Source organism: Rhinopithecus bieti, unplaced genomic scaffold, assembly GCF_001698545.2.
Source record: "Rhinopithecus bieti isolate Rb0 unplaced genomic scaffold, ASM169854v2 scaffold_10181, whole genome shotgun sequence".
Taxonomy (NCBI): domain Eukaryota; kingdom Metazoa; phylum Chordata; class Mammalia; order Primates; family Cercopithecidae; genus Rhinopithecus; species Rhinopithecus bieti.
Genome location: NW_016806624.1, coordinates 1,139,231 through 1,159,737, shown reverse-complemented (window position 1 = coordinate 1,159,737; position 20,507 = coordinate 1,139,231). Strand labels below are relative to the sequence as shown.

At 34.6% G+C, this 20,507-nt stretch overlaps 1 protein-coding gene across 1 annotated transcript in view; it reads right to left on the bottom strand.

The window, feature by feature from the left end:
• ADAMTS6 (ADAM metallopeptidase with thrombospondin type 1 motif 6) overlaps positions 1-20,507 on the bottom strand; it is a 344,308-nt gene that overhangs the window by 26,021 nt on the left and 297,780 nt on the right. Inside the window, exons 21-22 of the mRNA XM_017877113.1 lie at positions 16,521-16,650; positions 7,783-7,987 (exon numbers count right to left, since the gene is read on the bottom strand). Of these exons, the coding sequence (XP_017732602.1) occupies positions 7,783-7,987; positions 16,521-16,650 (335 nt within the window). The remainder of the gene's footprint in view (positions 1-7,782; positions 7,988-16,520; positions 16,651-20,507) is intronic.

The window sequence follows — 20,507 nt, the reverse complement described above, 5'->3', positions numbered from 1 at the left end:
AGTAATAAGTTAGGAATAGGATGTGGTTCTCTTAATTAGGAAAGAGGCTATACGGCAGAAAACAAGTACATTTATCATGAATTAGGACTGTGTGGAAATGAATGTGGATACTGGTCTTGTGTCATTTAGGCTACTTGGATAAAAAAGAAAATGAATCCTGTCCATTTTCAGAAAAAAAAAATAAATTAAATAGTCTCTACCCTAAAGGAGCTCAGAGTCTTATTTAGGAGACAGACATGGAAATACAGGTTAATGTTAAAAGTACCATATAAGTGGATGTAGAACACATAAATTATCGTGCCCCTAACACCATCAGCATGTTTTATAATTATGTATTTACATGTCTTTTCATCTCTACTAGACTATAAGCTCCTTAAAATTACTCCATTTGTTTCATCTTTGCATGCTTGTGTGCATGAAAACACACACACACACACACACACACACACACACACACACACACACACCCCAGGAGCCAGCTGAGGACTCTGAGTAAACGCTTGATAAATATATACTCTTCTTTATCTGGAAAGGTGACACTTTTGATTTACCATTAGGTAAATCAAGATGTACTGGTTGTGGATGGGGAGATCTAGGTGAACACCGTACACAAGTACACACATGGATTTTGTTAGGGGCAATCTTTGAGCCTGGAATATGTCATAGAAAGAGAGAAAAATATTAACAATTTTTTCAGATGAAAATCAATGATTCAATGCAAACTTTATTACAATGAATATAATCACAGAATGCATTTCCTCCAACTTAGAAAAGGTTTCATTAAGATGCATTTTGAAGGAGGATAACACAATTTTTTCCAGTGTAGCTCGAGAAGAGGCTTTAGTTAGGGAGGGAAGATCAAGAGAGAAATTCCTGATCCCTTTTATTCCTCTTCACAGCCTAATCACTGTCCTCATAACCTGGTGCTGCCTCACTCTACCCTTACAATCCATCACTAGGTCTTATTAATCCAATTCCGAAATCTCTCTCACACCTGTTGATTTCTCTCCATCTCTACTGCCACTAATCTTACTTCAGACAAACATCATTTCCCATGTAAAATTTTGTAATGGCTTTCTAGTAGGTCTCCTGTTTCTTCCTCTTGCTTCACTCAAATCCACTCCCTAAACTTTAGTCAGAGGGATCTTTCTAAAACACAAATCCAGTTATACTGCATTTTGATTGAAAAAAAAAAAAAAAATCCCTTAATGGCTTACTATTGCCTTCAAGATAAAAATTCAAACTCTATGTATGCTTAGTACACCACAGTAGTAAGGCTCTACTTACCTCTTGAAGTTCATCTCTCTATATGTCAGTCATATAAAATAATTTCCAATATTCTCCAGTACTAGCCCAGTGTCAGGCACAAAGCGAATAGTGTTGCTTTTGCAGCTACGGTAACTACTACTACTACTGCCGCTAATAGCCTCTATCATTTAATAAATACTGTATATACCAAGTGTGCTAAATGCTATAATTTATATAGTCCTTACAACTCTCCTATGAGGTGGCAATTATTATTCTGTTTTTAAAATGAGAAAGCAAACTTAGAGTGACTGGTAAAAAGTCACACATATATTAAGTGGTGGAGCCATTCTAATACTAATTCTTACTAAGTATTTTCTGGATGTCAGACACTGTACTGTGTACTTTGTATGTATTGTCTAATTTAATACAACAATCACTTATATTTCAAGAAACCAAGGCATGCAATAATTTCTGTAGAATGAATAAAGCCCTAATCCAAGTCTTTGAGCTTGCCTCACTTGTGTCAGGTCCATTTCTATCTCTTGAACTTGTTCCACTTGTTTTAATCCTCTTCACTTCATGCCAAGTCTCCTCCACTGTTCAAACTGAAGGCTTAGAGGATTTCCCCCACTCTCTTGAAGCTTAATATTATAATTGGTAATAGTTACACTACTATACTACTTTACATTTCATTAAAGATGAACAGTTCAGAAAATACTTTCAATATAATATTAAACATTATTAAACAAATTTTTAGGAATTATTACAGATGAGGAACTTCATTAAGGATAAACAGCAAATGGTAAAGCTGGAACGAAATCATAGGCCTTGTGACCCATACTTTAGGGCCTACTCGTTATCCATTTTTCTGTTATTATTGTATTCACAGGCTGCTCTTAGTGTTGGCAGAAACAAACTCATGACAATACATAGTAAATATGAATTCTTATAAGAATAAGTTGAGGTGAAGTATAAGAGGATACAAGGCCACTTCATCTATATGTTATGCAAAAGCATACAGGATGTACAGGGAACTCAGTTTTTGTATTTCGAGGCTATGATTAGTTTTCTAACAGGAGCATTCATTGAAAAATGCACTTATGCCACTCCCCTGACTCCTTCACATTTTAAAATCATGTGTATGTATATTAAAGTCTGAGACATACATCTCTTGTTTATTCTAATAACTTTTTCCAGTGGCAAGAAGCTTCTGTTATTATTTTATGTGCAGTTATGTGTAAAGGTAAACACATGATGACATTTACTTGGGCAAGAAATCATTTTAGAAAAATTACACCTCAAAATTCACTATTTTAGCCAAGGATATTTTATCTTATAGCAACAGAGGTACAGAGATTTTATACAATATTTTCAAGAGAGTGAATGACTGAAAATTAACCAGATTTTCAAGACAGTGAATGACTGAAAACTACATTGCTGTCAAATTTGTTACTCAGTGAATACACCAGGCCTGAACCCTGCAGATCCAGCCACAAATATTACATGTCTACAGCCAGAGTCTCAATTCTGGTCTCTGCAAATATTGTACTTCTTACAGGTGATTATAAAATTAAATGTTTAAAAATTGCTTGTAAAAATAGTAAAGGCACAGGAATGCCACTTAAACCTGGTTCATTTAGGTAGAACTCTAGCAAGTCCTTCTGACCTTATGTCAGAGATGTTCAAGCAGAGAAGTCCTCAGTTTATATTTACTTATTCCTTCTGCTTTCGTGAGGCCTAAAAGGCCTCATTTTTCCCTCTTTACCCTACTGATAAATACAGTATCCCTTCCTTATCCGCAGTTTCATTTTCCGCAGTTTCAGTTACCAGTGATCAACTGAAGTCTGAAAATAGATGAGTACAGTACAGTAAGATATTTTGAAAGAGACGTTACATTCACAGAACTCTTACTACAGTATGCTGTTATAATATTGTAATTTTATTATTATTGTTAATCTCTTACTGTGCCTAATTTATAAATTTATAAATTAAACTTTATTATAGGTTTGTATAGATAGGAAAAAAGTATATAGTATATATAAGGTTCAGTACTATCTGCAGTTTCAGGTATCCACTGGGGGTCTTGGAACATGACCCCTGTGGATAAGGGGGGACTACTATCAATGTGTTTGTCCATCTGAAGTCCTCTGTTTTATTTAGCTATGTAAAAGTAAAATAAAATAAAATAATTAAAAAATAAAATACAAAAATAAAAATTTCTAGAAAAGCAAGTTGAGCCACGGTTATGCATATATAGACATGTAATATATAGACATTAACTTAATTATGAATGCTTCGGAGCATTCTCCAGAGATAATTATTGGCCTATACCCACACAAAGAGTATATTTTTGCATAACTTTTGAGTGTGCAGTAAAATCTATTAGTAATAATTAGAAATTGGGATACTTAGTTCAATACTATTTTTTTTAGATCAAAGAATAGTTATAAACATAATAATTCATCTCATTCTTTCTCATAATAAACCTTTAGGTAGCAGGGTAGAAGATATTATAAAATTTAGAAGACTAGTGGTCTATTCTTTAGTAAAATTGTTTCTCATTATTTCTCCTTATGTGGGTAAATGCCTATTTTTTCCTCTTTATTCATATAATTAGAATCTCTTGATCATTTAAAATCTGACCAGACCTTCTGTTTTTTGTTTTCATCTCAGTGGACTATAAGAGGTGACTTTTATGAGAGATGCATTTGCTTCAGCTTAAGAAGCAAAAATATATTTTGCAGAAAAAGTATTTGAAACCAACCAGGGAAAAAAATTTGGCCTTCACCTGTAAAGGACAGAAACATTAACATTTCGGGGTTACACTGAGTTCTCCCTGGAGAGATGGGTTTAAATTACTTAGTCAAAGGACTAGAGTAGAACCTAGGAGTATACAAGGTACTGACACAATTGTCTCATCAAACGAAACACAGTCCCTTGTAGGTAGATTTTCCCCATCTTTCTTAAGTAATGCTATCTAAACATAAGTACTATAAAGTCAGTTGAGTAAGATGCCAGTTACGCACTTGTCCAAGAGTAAGTACAAGAAATGTATCTTTTTCAATAGGCATTATTCTGTAGGAGTCAAATCAACCCTTTTGATACATCAAAAGGATGGGTTAGGGCTGCTGGACCCCATCCACGGTATGCAGCAATGCTTTCAAGAGCTACTTGCCAAGTGAGGGCAAAAACAGAAAACTATTTAAAGTCCAAATAGCCCAGGTGATCCCAAGCATAGATTATAGGACATGCGAAAGCTGTGGCTTCATTAGTTCCGGAAAAGGCTGCTGATGAGCCATTTTCCACCAAGGTAATTTAACTTTTTTTTTCTTCCTTTTGCCATAAGTACTGGGTGGGTTTCACTGACGCTGGCTTTACAACAATGGAAATTTTATACTAGAAAAGGAAAGGGTCAAAGGGTAAATTCCTCTTGCTGCAATATGTTTTCACCAGTTGAACCTCACCCTTGTGATTAGCAGAGTTCAGACAGCTGAGCGTTGGAAGTGGGGAGGGGGCAGAAAGGGGAGGTTTTCATGGGTGTGTCAAAAAAAATTGTGTGAAATATTTGCCAAAGGTTAACTGAAAGAGACTGAATACCGCCTGCTCTTCTGCTGGGACGTTCTCTTTTCATTAGTGGGAGGTGTTCCATTCCTTTGGGAAGAACAGGCTCCTTGTTCTCATTTTGTTCACAATAGCTACTCAGACATCTATTTCATTTAACGTTATTTATTCTTACTTATTGTTAACCCATCTAGGGAAGGGAAGAGGTGGGCTGTCTGGTAAACTAAGGGAATGGAAGTGTGAGAGTAAAGACACCCCACATACCCTGCTTGGGGAAATAAATAGGAGAAACAGTATGGGGCAAAAATCATCTTTCCTCTTGAATAAAGGATGATGACAGTGGCAAAGATGGTGCACAATTAGAATTTTTGAGACAGTGACAGCAGCAGTTTTCAACCTGTGCTTACTCCAGAATTGTTTCCTGTCTGGGGAAAGACAACAGCAGCTCCCTTGGACAATGCTTTATCTGAGGTGGTAGTAGTCCCCACATGTGTACTCCAGTCCCTCAGCACCATTTCTTGCCCCTAAGCTTTGACTCAGCCATGTTAAAGAGTATTGCAGAAATGTGATTAAAAATGTCCTCAGCTTAGATGTACATCTTCAGGCAGCCTCCAAAAATGCCCAAGAGCCTCTTAGAGCCATTTGAGTGAGTCACTTCAAAGAGTGGATAGATAAGAATCAAAATTCTAAGAGAGGAGTAAGAGCAACCTATATGAAGTTGAATTCTGAAGGAAACTTTAAAATAGCATTTGGAATGGAAGCATATCAGTTAATATATACAAGCTATCCCTCAAGGTGATTATATTTGGTTGTTTTACTTAAAAACATATAATGATACAGAAGAGTGTAGGTCAGAAGATCAGTTGAAATGAGGCTTACGTGAAGTTTTGATATTTTAGTGGTTGGCAGCAATTTCTTCTAGAAATTTCTCAGAAGGCATTCTTTCTGCTTATGAAGGATGATATAGTATAGAGTTCTGTATTCCAACCTTCCTAGTACCTATCACTATCAGTCTTTCATTTATTCTTAAAAACAAACCCTTTTCTCTCACACTGCTTTCATCACCCACTCTGTGTTTCTGTTCAGTCATTTCTCTTTTCAGGCATCCTTTCTCTAACTTCCCTGTTCTCTTCCCTACTCCCAACTCTATACCTCTGAATATTCAGCTTAACTCCCATCAACTAAAAAGCCTTCTGATCGTACTCCAGGCTATTCTGCCCTTCTCAGCTCTGAATTTCTATATTAATTATACATTTATACCTCACAATCCACTGTTTTATTACACACTGCCTTATATGTATTATTCCCTAGTTGTTTCATGGGTATTTTTCATTTGCCCATGCTTACAAGATTCTTTCATATTACCCATGGTGTCTATCCCAGTATGTTTAGTAATCACTCAAACTTACTGACTTGACCTGAAGCCCTCAAACTGTGGCAGCCAATCATCAGGTCTCCTATTATGATTTTTCCATAACAAATTTCTCATACCAATGAATATTTATGGATTTCTATAAGGATCCTGGGCACTAACATGTGTACAACTCTCCAGAATGTCTATTCTTTATCAATGGATTTTATCTTTCAAATCAGTTTAGGAGTTAATGCATCCCATTAGGGAACAGAAGAGTCCATACTGTTTTCCATAAACACTGACAGAATAATACCAAGGATATCTCTACATATGACTGAAATATATAACTAAAAAATCTAACTTAGGTAGGCAGAATGTAATTATTGAAGCTGGACTATGGCCAGGAAACTTGGAAGAACACTCCCAATTCCTGCCAAAGATTCCATGGATAACCACAACTGGACAGAATCTCCACTTCCATGTACCATCTTAAACACAGTGCTTCTTTTGGTCCTCTGCTCCAGCAAAATAAGGCCACTCAAGCAGTAAGATTCACAGGGGAATAGTTACATCCAGGTTCCTAAAGAACAACGTTTAATCTTTTTGTTTGGATTTTGACAAATGTATGAGGTCTACAGGAAATACCCAAAGCAAGTACCACAATGTTTCTGGCAGGATATATTAGAATAGAGTCTGAGATGCATCCTGTTTTGCTAACTTGAAAGAAATATCTCTGGTTATATAGCAAGGTACTCATTCTTAACACTTAACACACACTACAGAAGGTTTCAGCTCTTCTTCAGGAGATGTGGAAAATGATATAGTATGCATATGTATATATCTCATGGATACTGAGGAGTCAAAATTAACTACCTCTTACCTCATTTTCATAAGGTAATTTTCTGAGTTGCTCTGGATTTTATTAGGCTATTTTGTATACATCTATGCCAAGAAAACATTATCTTGGTCAGGTCTTCCTCATGTAAGTGAAGGGAATGATCAATTTCAAATTTGACGTTTTCCTATGTTATAACCTTCAGCTCCATGTTTCTTCCACAGTTGAAATAGAAGACATAAAATATATAGATATAGATATGTCATAAGTGATAATGAATTGATAACAATTCATACCTAAGAGTTATGTAATTAGGCTGCTACATTACTTGAAAGAAGATATTTTAAAAATTATGCTTTCCAAATGAGATCCTAGGAAAGGTCATTCTAGATCTTCAATAAGTTTTAGGGTAAGAAAGGTTCTTGACTCTCCTTTTGAACTTCAATTTTTAATCACATATCACAAATTCTAAACTTGTGATGTGCTCAATAGTAAGAAGGAGAAAAACCACTTATAAAGAGTACCCACTATAATGTTATTTCAAATTTACTTTAGACTTATTTTTAACCAAATTGATGACAAGTTTCTCGCTGATTTCCCTTACCTACCCAAAAAAAACCCTTACTTCCTGACAAGCAGCAATAAAATATAACATGGTCAAATTCACTATTACGCAGCCCTTACTTGTTGAGTTCTAAGATGCTCAGGTGTCCTTAATATTAACTGCTTTGGGATAGATAGTTAAGACTTCAAAACATATACATATAGCCTCAGATTTCCTTACCTCAGACCAGTCCAAAGCCACCCACTGTGGTGGACATGACTGGTTGTTGCAGGGCTCTTTTTCAACAGGCCGGTGTGTTAAACAACCACTGTAGTCCAGCGTCTCCTCCTCAGAAGGTCCAATCTTCCTGATGCAGAGCACTGCCCTTGTGCGCATCCCACCATCACAAGTCTTGCTGCACTCCAACCAATCCCCAATGAACCACCTGCAGCAAAACGTGGAAGAAACACAGAAAAGCATTTCCTCAGTGCATCCAGAGATTTTTAGCTCAGTGAAGGCACTTTCACTCATGGACTATGAGCTGACATTTCAATGTCGGTTGATAAGACAAATAGCAAATGAAGAAGCTGCTAAGGAAAACCTTTACTGTCATTTGCTTTCTAAAGTGTAGTGTGTGGGCTTTGGAGCAGGCAGAACCCAGGTTCAAACAAGTGCACTATGTCTTTAAACCTCTTTTATTTTTCTCCTTTTTATTACATTCTAAAATGAGGATAACAATGATCAATCTCATAAAATTGTCATGAGGGTTAAATAAGGTCATATATATAAAACTCCCAGTGGTGTGCTAGTAAATGTTTAACCACTGGCTCTCCATGGCAGCGGGGTGGGGGAGTTTTGATTTGTGGCATTTGCCAATTTTGTAGTGTAAAACCTCACTATGGCCAATTTCAAGCTACCAGCTTGATATACTAAAGGTGAACAGGAGAAGATATGCTAATAATAGGGTCCTGTGAATCAATACTAGCTGGCTCTAGCACACCACTGAATGCTTGTAACATAGTGTCTGTCATGTAACAAACAGGAAATAGTAGCTATTTTTATTATTATGACATTGAGGCAGGTTCCCCATAATTAAAATTTTATGCTAAAACCACTGTAAGGAAATTGGGGATTTGTTCTTCAATTTCCAGAAATAAACCTCTATGAAGATACGACTTGAATGTCCTTACAGGGACAGAGAAGGCCAGATATCCATCCTGAGGACATGGGAGTCTTAAAAACACCTTCAGCAAGATCAGAGCTCTGAGCTAGCTCTATGAAAACATGCAGATCTCGTTTCAACCTTTTGACTCCTAAAAACAGCTTCTACACAGCTAATGTGGAAAGAAATGCAAATGTCTTAGAAAAAAATAACATGTCTCACATTTGTAGGTACACTACACCTTTACGCTAAACTTTCACATATATAATTTCAGGGGGTTTGTGGTTTGTTTTGTTTTTTTTTGCAACACTTCTGCAGGACTCATTCTTCTGGACACATTAATTAGTCTAAGGGATGTAACTCATGATCTAAATCAGATCAATGAGAATTCTGGTTTAGAATTTTTATATCACAACTAGAGCAAAAGGGACCCTTTCTTTCTGGTCACAAAGGTGCATAAGAAGATGAGTCCAGAGCTGCAGTGGCTGGGTTCCCTGTCAAGTGGAATTAGCTGGTTTCAAAGAATGCAGAGGAGCTAGAATGTCTGGATGGTGTGTGAGTCCTTGATTCCAGCCATTTCTCAAGCTAGGTCCCCCTTACATTTCCCTCAGCTTTGTTACATAAATCTTATGTGCTGAAGCCAGCTCAAGTTGAAGTTTTGTTATCTGTAACAAGGGTCTTGACTGACATATTGTATTTCATTTATTAAATATTTGCTGAATGTCTACTCTGTTCAAGGCATTGTGCTTTGTTTTATAGAAGAAAGTAAGATCCAGTGTTAGGAAAACAGTTCTCCAAAATCATGAAAAGAGCAATGATGGAATCAGGACTAGATTCCCCATCGACTGCTATTTCAATCGAAATTCATTTTAACATTACTGAATAGTAAAATATAGGTTACAAGCATGGGATCACAAGGCACTTTCTTCAATCTATAATTATAAATCATGCAGTTATTCTCAATGGACATGCTCATGCTTTTGGGCGGCAGACTCCTGAGAGAGAAGAATATGGAAAGCTTAACAACAAATTTCTCACTATGTCTGAGAATAGCACCATTGTGCCAGTTTTGTATATGGAAGATAATACTTTAGTGAAGTCAGAGTACTGGTATCCTAAATTTGAACCTGCATTAAGCCAATTAAGCAACACTGGCCTTTGTCCATTATTATTCATATTGTCTTTACTTATAAAGAAAACCAGCATTTAAAAATATAATTAGCCAATTTTTCAAATTTAAATTGTATTTTATCAACATCTACAAATTTTCAGCCTAAAATTCATTTAAAGAATGATGATTTAATTTTGAATTTTAAAAATCTGACACAAACATTTTTTCTAAGTCATTTTCCAAGGGAGATTTAAAGTAATTTTCATATTCTTTCCTTTCTGTTTTCCACAGATGAACATGATCCCCAGTTGTTAGCACCATTTTTGGTAAGGAGGAAAATGTGTACTGAAAATAATAACTTGCATGCCAGCCGTAGTGAAACTCTGATTCAACTTTGCAACAGTGATTTCATCACCAAGATTAGGGGATAAAACAGAAATGTGTATTACAGTCACAAACAGTTCAGTCACACCACCTCCAGCCATGATCTCATTAGTTCTCATAATGTAAGAGGGATGGAGGCCTTCAAATTAAACACAGGTGCCCCGAGTAACCACAATGATTCAGAAGTGTTGCAAAGGGTCAGGGACACCTCTGTCTTTTTATTCTTTGTCCCCTCTTACATTCCATCTCTCCTCAGAAACTTAACCTAGATATATCACTCTAGCCTTTAACTTGGAATATATGAAATTAAAAGTATTAATCACCCTCCCAATTTCCTTTTTGACTTTAACTCTGATTTCAGGCTTCATACTCAGTCCCTGTTGCATCTTTATTGCTCATCATACCATCCCGTCCCATGTCTCTCTGAAGGATTAAATCACACCCGAGTTATTTAAATAGTTTTGCAATTCTACCACTGCATCTGCTTGTCTCAGTTTCTCCACTCTCCCCCACAGTTTAAGACATACTGCTTCCCTTGTCTTCCTTCTCCGTGTATTAGACCCTTTGATGGCATTTTCTTTCTCTGTCTTCTTTCCCTCCTCTAGATTTGGTGGTAAAAACATGAATACAGAAATTATCTCTGGGAATATAAATTGCTGAATCGTTATAGCTGGAACAATTCTGGGGCTACTTCTTTCTGAGCTTTTCCCAATACTCAGTGATCAAATTGTCTTCATCTTCACAAGTCCTTCATAGCCATTAGACTTTACCAATTATGGGATTCATGTTCGAGTGTCTGAAATAAGAGTGGCTTGCTGCAGCCTGTGTAATCTGACCTACAGTCCCAATCTCTTATTATTACAAACAATAGTATAATTTGGAGAAGGGAATAAGAGAGACAGTATAAAAAATTTGCCCCAACCATGGTAAACCAGAATATTTTTGAAGAAATAATCATCATAAACCAGAACATTATATTTGCTTTTTAATTTAAAGGAAAATGGCAGAGCATATTTTCTGTCTGAAAAGAGAGAGAGTTCCTAGGCTTTGTCCCAGAGTCAAGGATCTAATCATCAAAGTTTTATAAACACAACATAGCAAAATTGTAAAATCTTCAGAACTTGACAATAATATCTTTACTCAAAGAGAGATTCAGTTATATAACCTACTGTCTACTTACAAAGATAAAAAAACTTTCCTACATTTTAAAAGAACTTAAAAAAAAATTTCAAAACAAAAGTTGGTAAAATATAAAAGAAATTGTTTTCATTTCTCAGCTAATTGGAAAGTGAAACTAATATTAAGCAGAATGCTCTATGCCCTAAACATTATACAGTCAAGGTTTTGTAAATTTTAAAATCAACATGATAAACATCTCTGAAGTTGTAGCAACTGAGAATGTGTCAATGAAGCAAGCAAAATTAGATGTATTAAAGTGCCACCAGACATTTGATTTGTACCTTATAAAGCTGGTGATGTCTGATATAATGGGAAAAACATCACTGGATATTAGCATACCTCAGTCTGTGAAATGATGGGAGTTGACCTAAATAATTTCCATGATTCTTCCTAGGTCTTAAATTTTGGAGTTTTATAGATGACTCTGATGAATCTTTTTCTAAACTTAAAATAAGAGATGATAGTTGTCCATGGGTGAGGTTCAATGACTCAAAATAATGGTTATTAAACATTATACCTTAAAATATACCAGTTAAATAAAACCTAGCCACTGGATAAAAATTAATCTCTTCCCACCCTAAGTTTCCTTCAGCACTTTTGCTTATAACTCTCTTATCATACTTAATAGATTTTGTCTTGTACTATAGTTATTTTTATATATATTTGCCCAATTAGATTACCCTCAGGAAAGGGAACCATTTCTCCCCAAAGTACAGTATCTTCCAACTTGCAGTTGATTAATACATGTTTTTAAATTCTTGGTCACAATGTTATTAAAATGAATAGTTCTCTTGTTTTCACCTCTCTGGTTTTCACAGTTTTAAAAACACAATATCATACAGGAATAATATTTATCACTCAAAGATTCTTCACATGAGGTCATATGCAGAAATACTCTTGCTATTAAAACACGGCATGATAAAAACTGAACTCAGCCTTTCTCTTTGAACTCCAACTTATTTTTTTTTTCTTATGGTTGGGGACTAGCTTCTTACCAATCATATCCTTTAATATTAATTCCTTTCCTTTCCCGTTCCAGTTATTTAAGGCTACATCATGGATCCCACTACTTTCATTCATAGTCACTTCACTACCTTGACTACTATATTCTTTCTCATAAAAGAGTTGCTGCTATGACCACGCTAAGTTTCCCCAGCAAGGCCTCCTCTGGGTCTTCAAAGTCTTCCAAATAAACATAATATTATTTCTCTATCAATGCCTCTTTTGTCTATTCTTCCTAGTCCTCCGTCATTTTCTCTATAAGGACAAATCTTACTGTTCTCCCTTTTTGTACACTGTACTTATAAATTATCTCAATATAACTAAAGACATTTGAAATATTTCATTACTTGAAAAAATACTTTCTGATAAAAAATACCATTTAGAACTTTAAACTAATGGTATAGGGAAAACAATTGTCATTGAAAATAAGTATAGATCCCTTCCTCAAATCAGGCAAAACATTTCAGATAGATCAATGTTTATATTAAAAATAAAAAAAGAAACTTTGAAAGTATAAGAGTGGGGAAGACCTTTCTAAACAGTATACCAATGAAGAAATAAAGGTCTGACAGCTTTCTTAAATAAGATTTTCTAAATTTTATAAGTAAAAATACATCAAAACACCATAAATGACATGGAAAATAGATGACAAACTAGGAAAAAATATTCAGAACACAGATAAAAGAGTTCATATCCTTAATACATTAAGAGTTCATGCAAATCAATAACAAAATAATAAATACTTCAGTAGAAGTATTGATAAAGTAGTTCAATAGGACAGGCCATGTGTAACAAAATAATAAATACTTCAGTAGAAGTATTGATAAAGTAGTTCAATAGGACAGGCCATGATGATAAAAGGCAAAAGAGAAGTAATACAAATGGCCACTAAATATAATTTTTAAATGTTCAGCCCCATCAGCAGTCCAATATATGCAAAATAAAGCAGCAATTAGATATCAAGGCTTTTTCCCCTATAAAATAATGAAAGATTATTTTTAAAATAATAATACCCACTGTTGTTCACTTCCACGAAATGGCATTCTCATAGACTGTTAATGGGAAAATAGATTCATACAATCTTTCTGGAAAGTCACTGGACAATGTGATCTCAAAGACTAACATGTACTTCCATTTGAACTATAAATTATTTTCTTCTTTATTTAGCATATATAATTATAAAGAACAGTTCCAGAAGCAAAAATGGTTAATGCTGCATTATTGCCAGGGAATCAAAATAAAAAATACAGCCAAAATTGTTCAACAGTGGAATACCAATTTAAATAAACAATCACATATCTCCTAAATGTTGTCAAAGACTTCAAATGTTCAAAATGTTGAGAACTGACTATAAAGTGTCATAAGTAGTATAATATAATTTTATTATATATACCTGCCTCTGTACACATAGCAAAAATGCTGGAAATATATACATCAAAGTATTAACAGTGGTTTATAGGTTTCTTTGTTTTCTTCTTTTTGCTTATCTGCCTATCACATGATCATCTAAAAAAAAACCTATCTGCTTTCTTCACACTCATGTAAAGTTTTATTGAATTCAGTGGCCTTTCTATGATTTCTATCTCTATAATACCAATGTCATCTGGGAATCTCAGATGATCCCTGATATTTGATGGTTTGACCTAATGATTTTTCAACTTTACAATGGTATGAAAGCAATACACATTTAGTAGAAACTACTTGAATTTTTGAATTTTAACCTTTTCCTACCCTAGCAATATGCAGTACAATAGTCTCTCTAGATGTTGGGCAGCAGCAGCAATCTGCAGCTCCCAGTCAGCTACGCTATCACGAGGGTAAATGTCCAATACTCTACAGTGTACTGTGTTGCCAGATGATTTTGCCCAATGGTAGTGTTCTGAGCACATTTACGGTGCACTGGGCTATACTATCACATTCAGCCGGTTAGGTGAAGTAAATGCATTTCAAGTTACAATGTTTTCAAATTTGTATAGGTTTATCAGGATGTAATCCCACTGCAAGTCAAGCATATACAATAACCATTTTGAAGAATTAAAATTTCCTTTTTCATAGTCTGAATTCAAAAGACTAAAGAATAAATTAAAAAGCAACTAAGAGAAGTAGGCTAATAATGAGTAATATTTTAAATATCTACATTTAGGTCTTTCAAAAAAAAAAAAACCCCATCAGACTAAACTTTCTATTTTCCCATATTCTCGGCATCTTTTCTTTCAAATTCCATAATCCATCTCCAAACTTAAATAAGTAACTTCACTTCAGAACTACATAAGGAAAGGAGACAGAAAGCTTAATTTTAATAATGTACATCAATATGTCAATTATCCTTAAACTGTTATAAAAAAAAACCTCCAGTGTAGTACTCAAACACACAACATATGGGATGGAATGACCAACAACTGAAATCTCTAAGGACATTGGACATTGAAGCTTTTAAGCTTAAACAAATGAAAAAGCTTAGGCCAAAATGGAATAGGGTGTGACCAGGCTCACTCAGATGCCTTCAAAGGCTGATCAAATGCCAAATGTACTACTTAAGATCATGAGTGTCAGAGAATTAACGTAACAGGCTGAGACTCACAATGACATGAAAATATGCTGAAGTTACTGGAAACATGGAAAGGGACAAAACTGACCCATGGATTTTAAGCATCCCTTTGCTTTACAGTTTTTCAGTTTCTCTTGAGATAAATTTATAAAAATAATTGGCAGAAAAAAGGAATGTGAAAAAAATTTAATAACTTGTCTTTGTAATACATATGATAGGTCACATTTCCATACTTTCCCATGTCTGGGTTTTAAGAGATTAGTTATATGGTGATAACATTTTGAAAAGAACTCAAAGTAAAATTACAAAAGTCTTAGAACAAAAACTATCACTCTAGATTCCTTATGCTTCCTATTTGGTTGCCAATACCCTACACCTCTTCAAGGGACTAGTAGTGAGTATCACCTTTAAGATTCAAATGTCCAGGCAGATACTGACTTTAGATAATGGAAGTTCATAAGGCATGATTGCTTTGGAACAAGAAATGCACCTTGGTTTAAACGTTATTTGGGACATGGATTATTCATGTATTGTAAGTTCCATGTTTTTGTAGCTCCACTCTAGTCATTTTTAGAAAAGCTTCATTATAAAGTTTTTCTCTCCAGTTGTAGAGAGTTTGGTACATACAAATTAATTTGCTTATTCTCTTTTGCCTTATCAGTTTCATGTTGGGATAATTAACTAACCAGGCAGGTAACAGTTCATCCAATTTCTCAAACAAGAATGAAATGCCATTCACACGTTTTCTCCTGCAGTCGTCATTCAGGCAAAATCTCTACAAAGATTACTTTCATCATGATCAACTCAACATCCATTATCTTTTTTCACATAATCATTGCCTTTTGCTCAATCAAGAAACCCTTCTGTTCTTACAGATTATAATGTGTGGCTCATTGAGAGCAGGTCTCATTTCAAACCATTATTAAAATGAATGGGCTCTCTCCTTGTTAATCCCTTTACAGTGAGTTGTACTTGCTGCATTAATCAACAGAAAGAGACTGAAGTATACCTCTATGCCTGTACCCAACACTCAGAAGATAGGATGCCTTACAACGACAGAACTTAAAACTGGGTCAGCAAATTAAAGCCATGATACTCTATTCCAGAATATTTTTAAACCACTTTAAAAATCCTTAGGGCTTTAGGACAAATATCTAGAAAAGACAGGAGTGTAAATAAATCACTATATTTTATCACATCTAAGACATGTTCTTTTATGTACCATTAAGAAAGGGGGAAAATGTCAATTATTATCATGAGACACCATTCGCTGCACGTTGAATCCTAATTTCAGAGATGTTAAAATGTGAAAAGATGTGTGCTTTAGAATTGATGAAATAGGATCATTTCCAGCATTGTGTCAGAACAAAATTCATTGAAGTTCCTGCTTTAAAGAAGTTAATAACTGAAATCTGTGGATAAATAAGAACCTTTGCTCAGTAAAAGAGACATCAAAATTCCTCTCAGGATGTTTTCTACCTTTTTTCAGTCTAATTTATTCTCATCATATAAATATATTTCCAAACATGAATACATAACGTTTTCCTCTTTGCACCTGAAGAAAATAATTCTCACTTCTTTCCCTTACTTACTCAGGTGGGCAGGGCTCAGTGTTGCAGGCTCTTTGATTTTCAGGTGGCTTACTGTCAGGGTCACAGTAATTGTTCTGGACAATGGAGTTGTCATCCAACCTTTTACAGACCACCTCTTGTCTTTGGACACCTTGAGAAAAGGAGGACATCATTAATTGAAGAGAAGTTTACCTTCCATTAAGTTAGGTATGCATAGCTTTCCTCTGTGGGGAATTGACCTCAGTGGATCGCTGCCATCTTATCTGTTCCACATTGGACTGCTTCTCTAAAATGGAGAGAAGACCTGGTCATTATACTGAAATTTTAGGCAAAGTTATTGTTCTCATATTTAGAAATATAACTATTTCAAGTCCAGAAAAGAAACTATTGGTAATCTTAAACAATTTTATTCACATTTGTAAATTCTTCTTCGTGCTTCCCTTAAAAAACAAAACAGATTACGATTTCCCAAAATAATATTATCAGATAAAATGTACAAATATACATTTCAATGCAAAACAATGATTGTATATTTATTTAAAATAGAACAATAGGGACAAATTTACTTTTGATATTTTGTAGAACAAATCCCATCTATTTAGTTTTTGTTAGGAATACATCACATCCACACATTTCATTTTTTCTTCCATTTATGTATTTATCTCTCTAAAAGCCCATTCATTGTTCAGAACTTAGAGATTGCAGTGGGCCTCTTTTGGACTATAGCCAACTAGTCTGTTTATTCCAACAGAGTTGACCCCTTGTTGATTATACCATTGTCAAATAAATACATAGTTCATTCAAATATTAACTTATCTCATTTTAAAAAATTAGTCTATGTGATCTGTTTACCACAGCTAACAATATGCCCATACAGTTTATAAAATATTAAATATATGTCAATCAATTATTGGCAAAGATATTCACCATAACTTGCTCACATTTCACAAAATACAAAGACACAAACACTCGTATTTGTAAATGTTCCTGGTGAACAGATTTTATGTATACTCATTTTCTCTTTAGTCAAGGAATCAAAAGAAGCAGATAGGTATATCAAGATATCAAAGAGAAACAAATCAAACTACAAGACAATGCTAACTGTTTCAGATCATATAGCGGTAACAGGTTACTCCTGGCAACAGAAATAAAAGCACAAACTAAGCTATTCCCCCACTCACCCACCCCATCTCTATAAACAGGTAGGCTAAATTACCCAGAAAGAGTTGTAAAAGCAGCATTAGCAGTATCCAGGAAACCACAGCTTCACACCTAGCTAATCCCACACAATCCTTCAGTTGTTTTTCTTTTTTCCTCCCCCAGTTGTTTTAAGTAGTAATGCCCTAAAAAAACAGTGTGATCACAAATTAGGGAAATATCTGTGAAACAGGATCATTCAGTGAAAGAAACTATCACCTAAAGAGCTGGACACCAAATGCTTCCCCCAAGTTCCCCTAAATCATGGCAGTTCTGCAGGTGGGAGTGCCTCCGTTACCATGTTATGCACACATTTAACTAAGCCCTTTAATTTAAAGACTGACAGGGCAAACTATTATATCCACCAAGCTCATGAGACTTAAATCCTGTAGCTCCATGACAGTGGTGAGCAGTTATAGAAAGTCTTTTTTTTATTGCTTGCAGTGACCCCGGGCTCCTGCTGATCACCTTCTGCAGTCATTTTTTATGTTTTCCTAAACTTAGGGGTCTTAAACATAGTCAAAAACTTACTGGCAAAATGTCCTAGAGTATGTATTGTATTCCTTCCCTCCCAACCCCTAAAATAAGCCAAACGACTAAGTTTATGTGACGACAATAGTTTGGAATTTTTTAACTATTAAACTTTAGATTTTTTGAGGGAAGAATGATTCACATCAGGCATAGTTGTGATCCATTCACAGATGTTCCATGATATTCATCAGATATCTCCCCATTGTGTCATTCCAGTGGGCAGATAACTAGGTCCATGCGGTCCACCTAGACAGATACCTCTACCATTAGTCATAGGAGTCAACTACCAACTGCAACAGTGGCTCAGATTATCCGTCCACCCTGATTCAATATTTTGCCTCTATCAGGGTGAGCAGGGGACTTTTTTTTATCGGTTAGTGTGATTTTTTTTTTTTTTAAGTCATTCAAACATGACTGTACTTGAAGCAAGAACACTGGCACTCAATAATATATCTTGGTTATTTCTCAGGAAAGAATAAACATTCTCAGCACTACAAAATACAACTGATCTGGTTTTGTTTCAGTGGCAGAAACATTAATTCTGGTTCCTAGGGTTAAGTTAAAGAAAGGAGAAATTTATCTTGACTTGTAGAAACTGAATTAACTCAATATAAAATTCTTCTTTCTTTAACTTAACCCTAGAAATGTTGTTTGGCTATAATTACATTTGTTTTCAAAAGTAGCCTTTATTGCAAAATCAGGGCCTCTACAATTTGAATCATAGATGAGATATGAGTTAGTCGAGCTGAGATTTATATTTCATTTTAAGGTAAATTCTAACAATGTATGTATCTTGAAAAAAAATTTGGTACATAATATTTGTTATCAATAATTTGGAAAATTACACAAAACTACAAGGAAGAAAATAAAACTGACCCATAGTCCAATATTTTGTTTCAGACCCCTTAACTTTCAGGGCTATTTTGCTCTTTAGTGGGATCCAATAATTAGTTTAAAAATTACATACATACCCAAACTAAAATTGTCAGCTAAATGCAGTTGGCAGGTCATTCATTCATTTACTCATACATTCATTCAACAGAGATAGTTACTAAGCCAAAGCATTGTGTTTATGAGATATAAACACAGTATCTCGTATGAGATACTGGGTTAAGTGCTAAGAATTATGAATTGACTTAATTTTGATCAGGCCTTCCTTCCATACTTCTTAAAAACTGGGAATCAAGAGTACTTGGGGGTTCATTTTAGCTTCATAATTTCAGAATGCTTTTTTTTATGAAGTAATAATTAAAGTCCTTGAATAGACAGCTGAAACAGCTCTATATTTTATGAAGATGCATTTTTTTTCCTTGCGTTCGTCTTTTATTAATTTTCTTCTAGAATGTTATATTAGACAGTGTGGTATTTCACACTCAAGAGTTGACTATACCAGTAATCTATTCCAAATCTTCCTACAACACTGTACTATCTTCCTCCAACAGCATACAGAGCTCCTTCCAACTATTACTCCCACACTTGGCAGATTTACAGACTTTTTTTTCTTTTTAAGTCAGTAGCAACAGGATAACTCTATAAACCAATGCATCTAAATGAATGGATTCTTAAACACATACTTTTGAATTAAGGAAAATGCAGCTTTTAACTTTAGAGAGTAGAAAATACAGATCAACTGGAAATAATCTAAACTAAGTCCACAAGAGAAATGATTGAGTTTAGATTCTTTTTATATGATCAAGCGTCTTGTACATAACTTCTTTTAAAGTAGTCTGTAAAACATTGCTAAGATGTTGATTTTAAACCCGGTTGGGAATAATTACATCCAGTTACACGAAACCACGATGCTTTCAAATCTAAAGACTTATAGTTTATAACAAAAACATAAAATGTCCACATGACCAGTCAGTGTGTACCTAATCAAAAACAAAATTCTAGTGGGTTAGTGTCCAGATCTCCTGGCGATAAGCAGATGTTCTGCAGAATTTAATAAAAATGAACTAATTATATTTTATTCTTAAACACCTAAAGTTACTGGCATGTAAACTGTATGTATATGTTTTTTAATGCAATCTTTCTTCCATGCTTAAAAAAAGTAATGGCTTCATATTACAAAAGGTAATTATAAAAGATGATATTGCCAATATATATTTACTTAAAACCTTCTACAAAAGGTATATTCTGTTTAAAGACTTTTAATTTGCTTATCTTTTCATTCTTTGATACTAAAGATTCAAATATGATGGTCCTTAACATGGAAATGTAACTCTCACTTTTTGTCCATAAGTTTAAATGTCAGATCCTATATTTAATTTTCTGCCAATA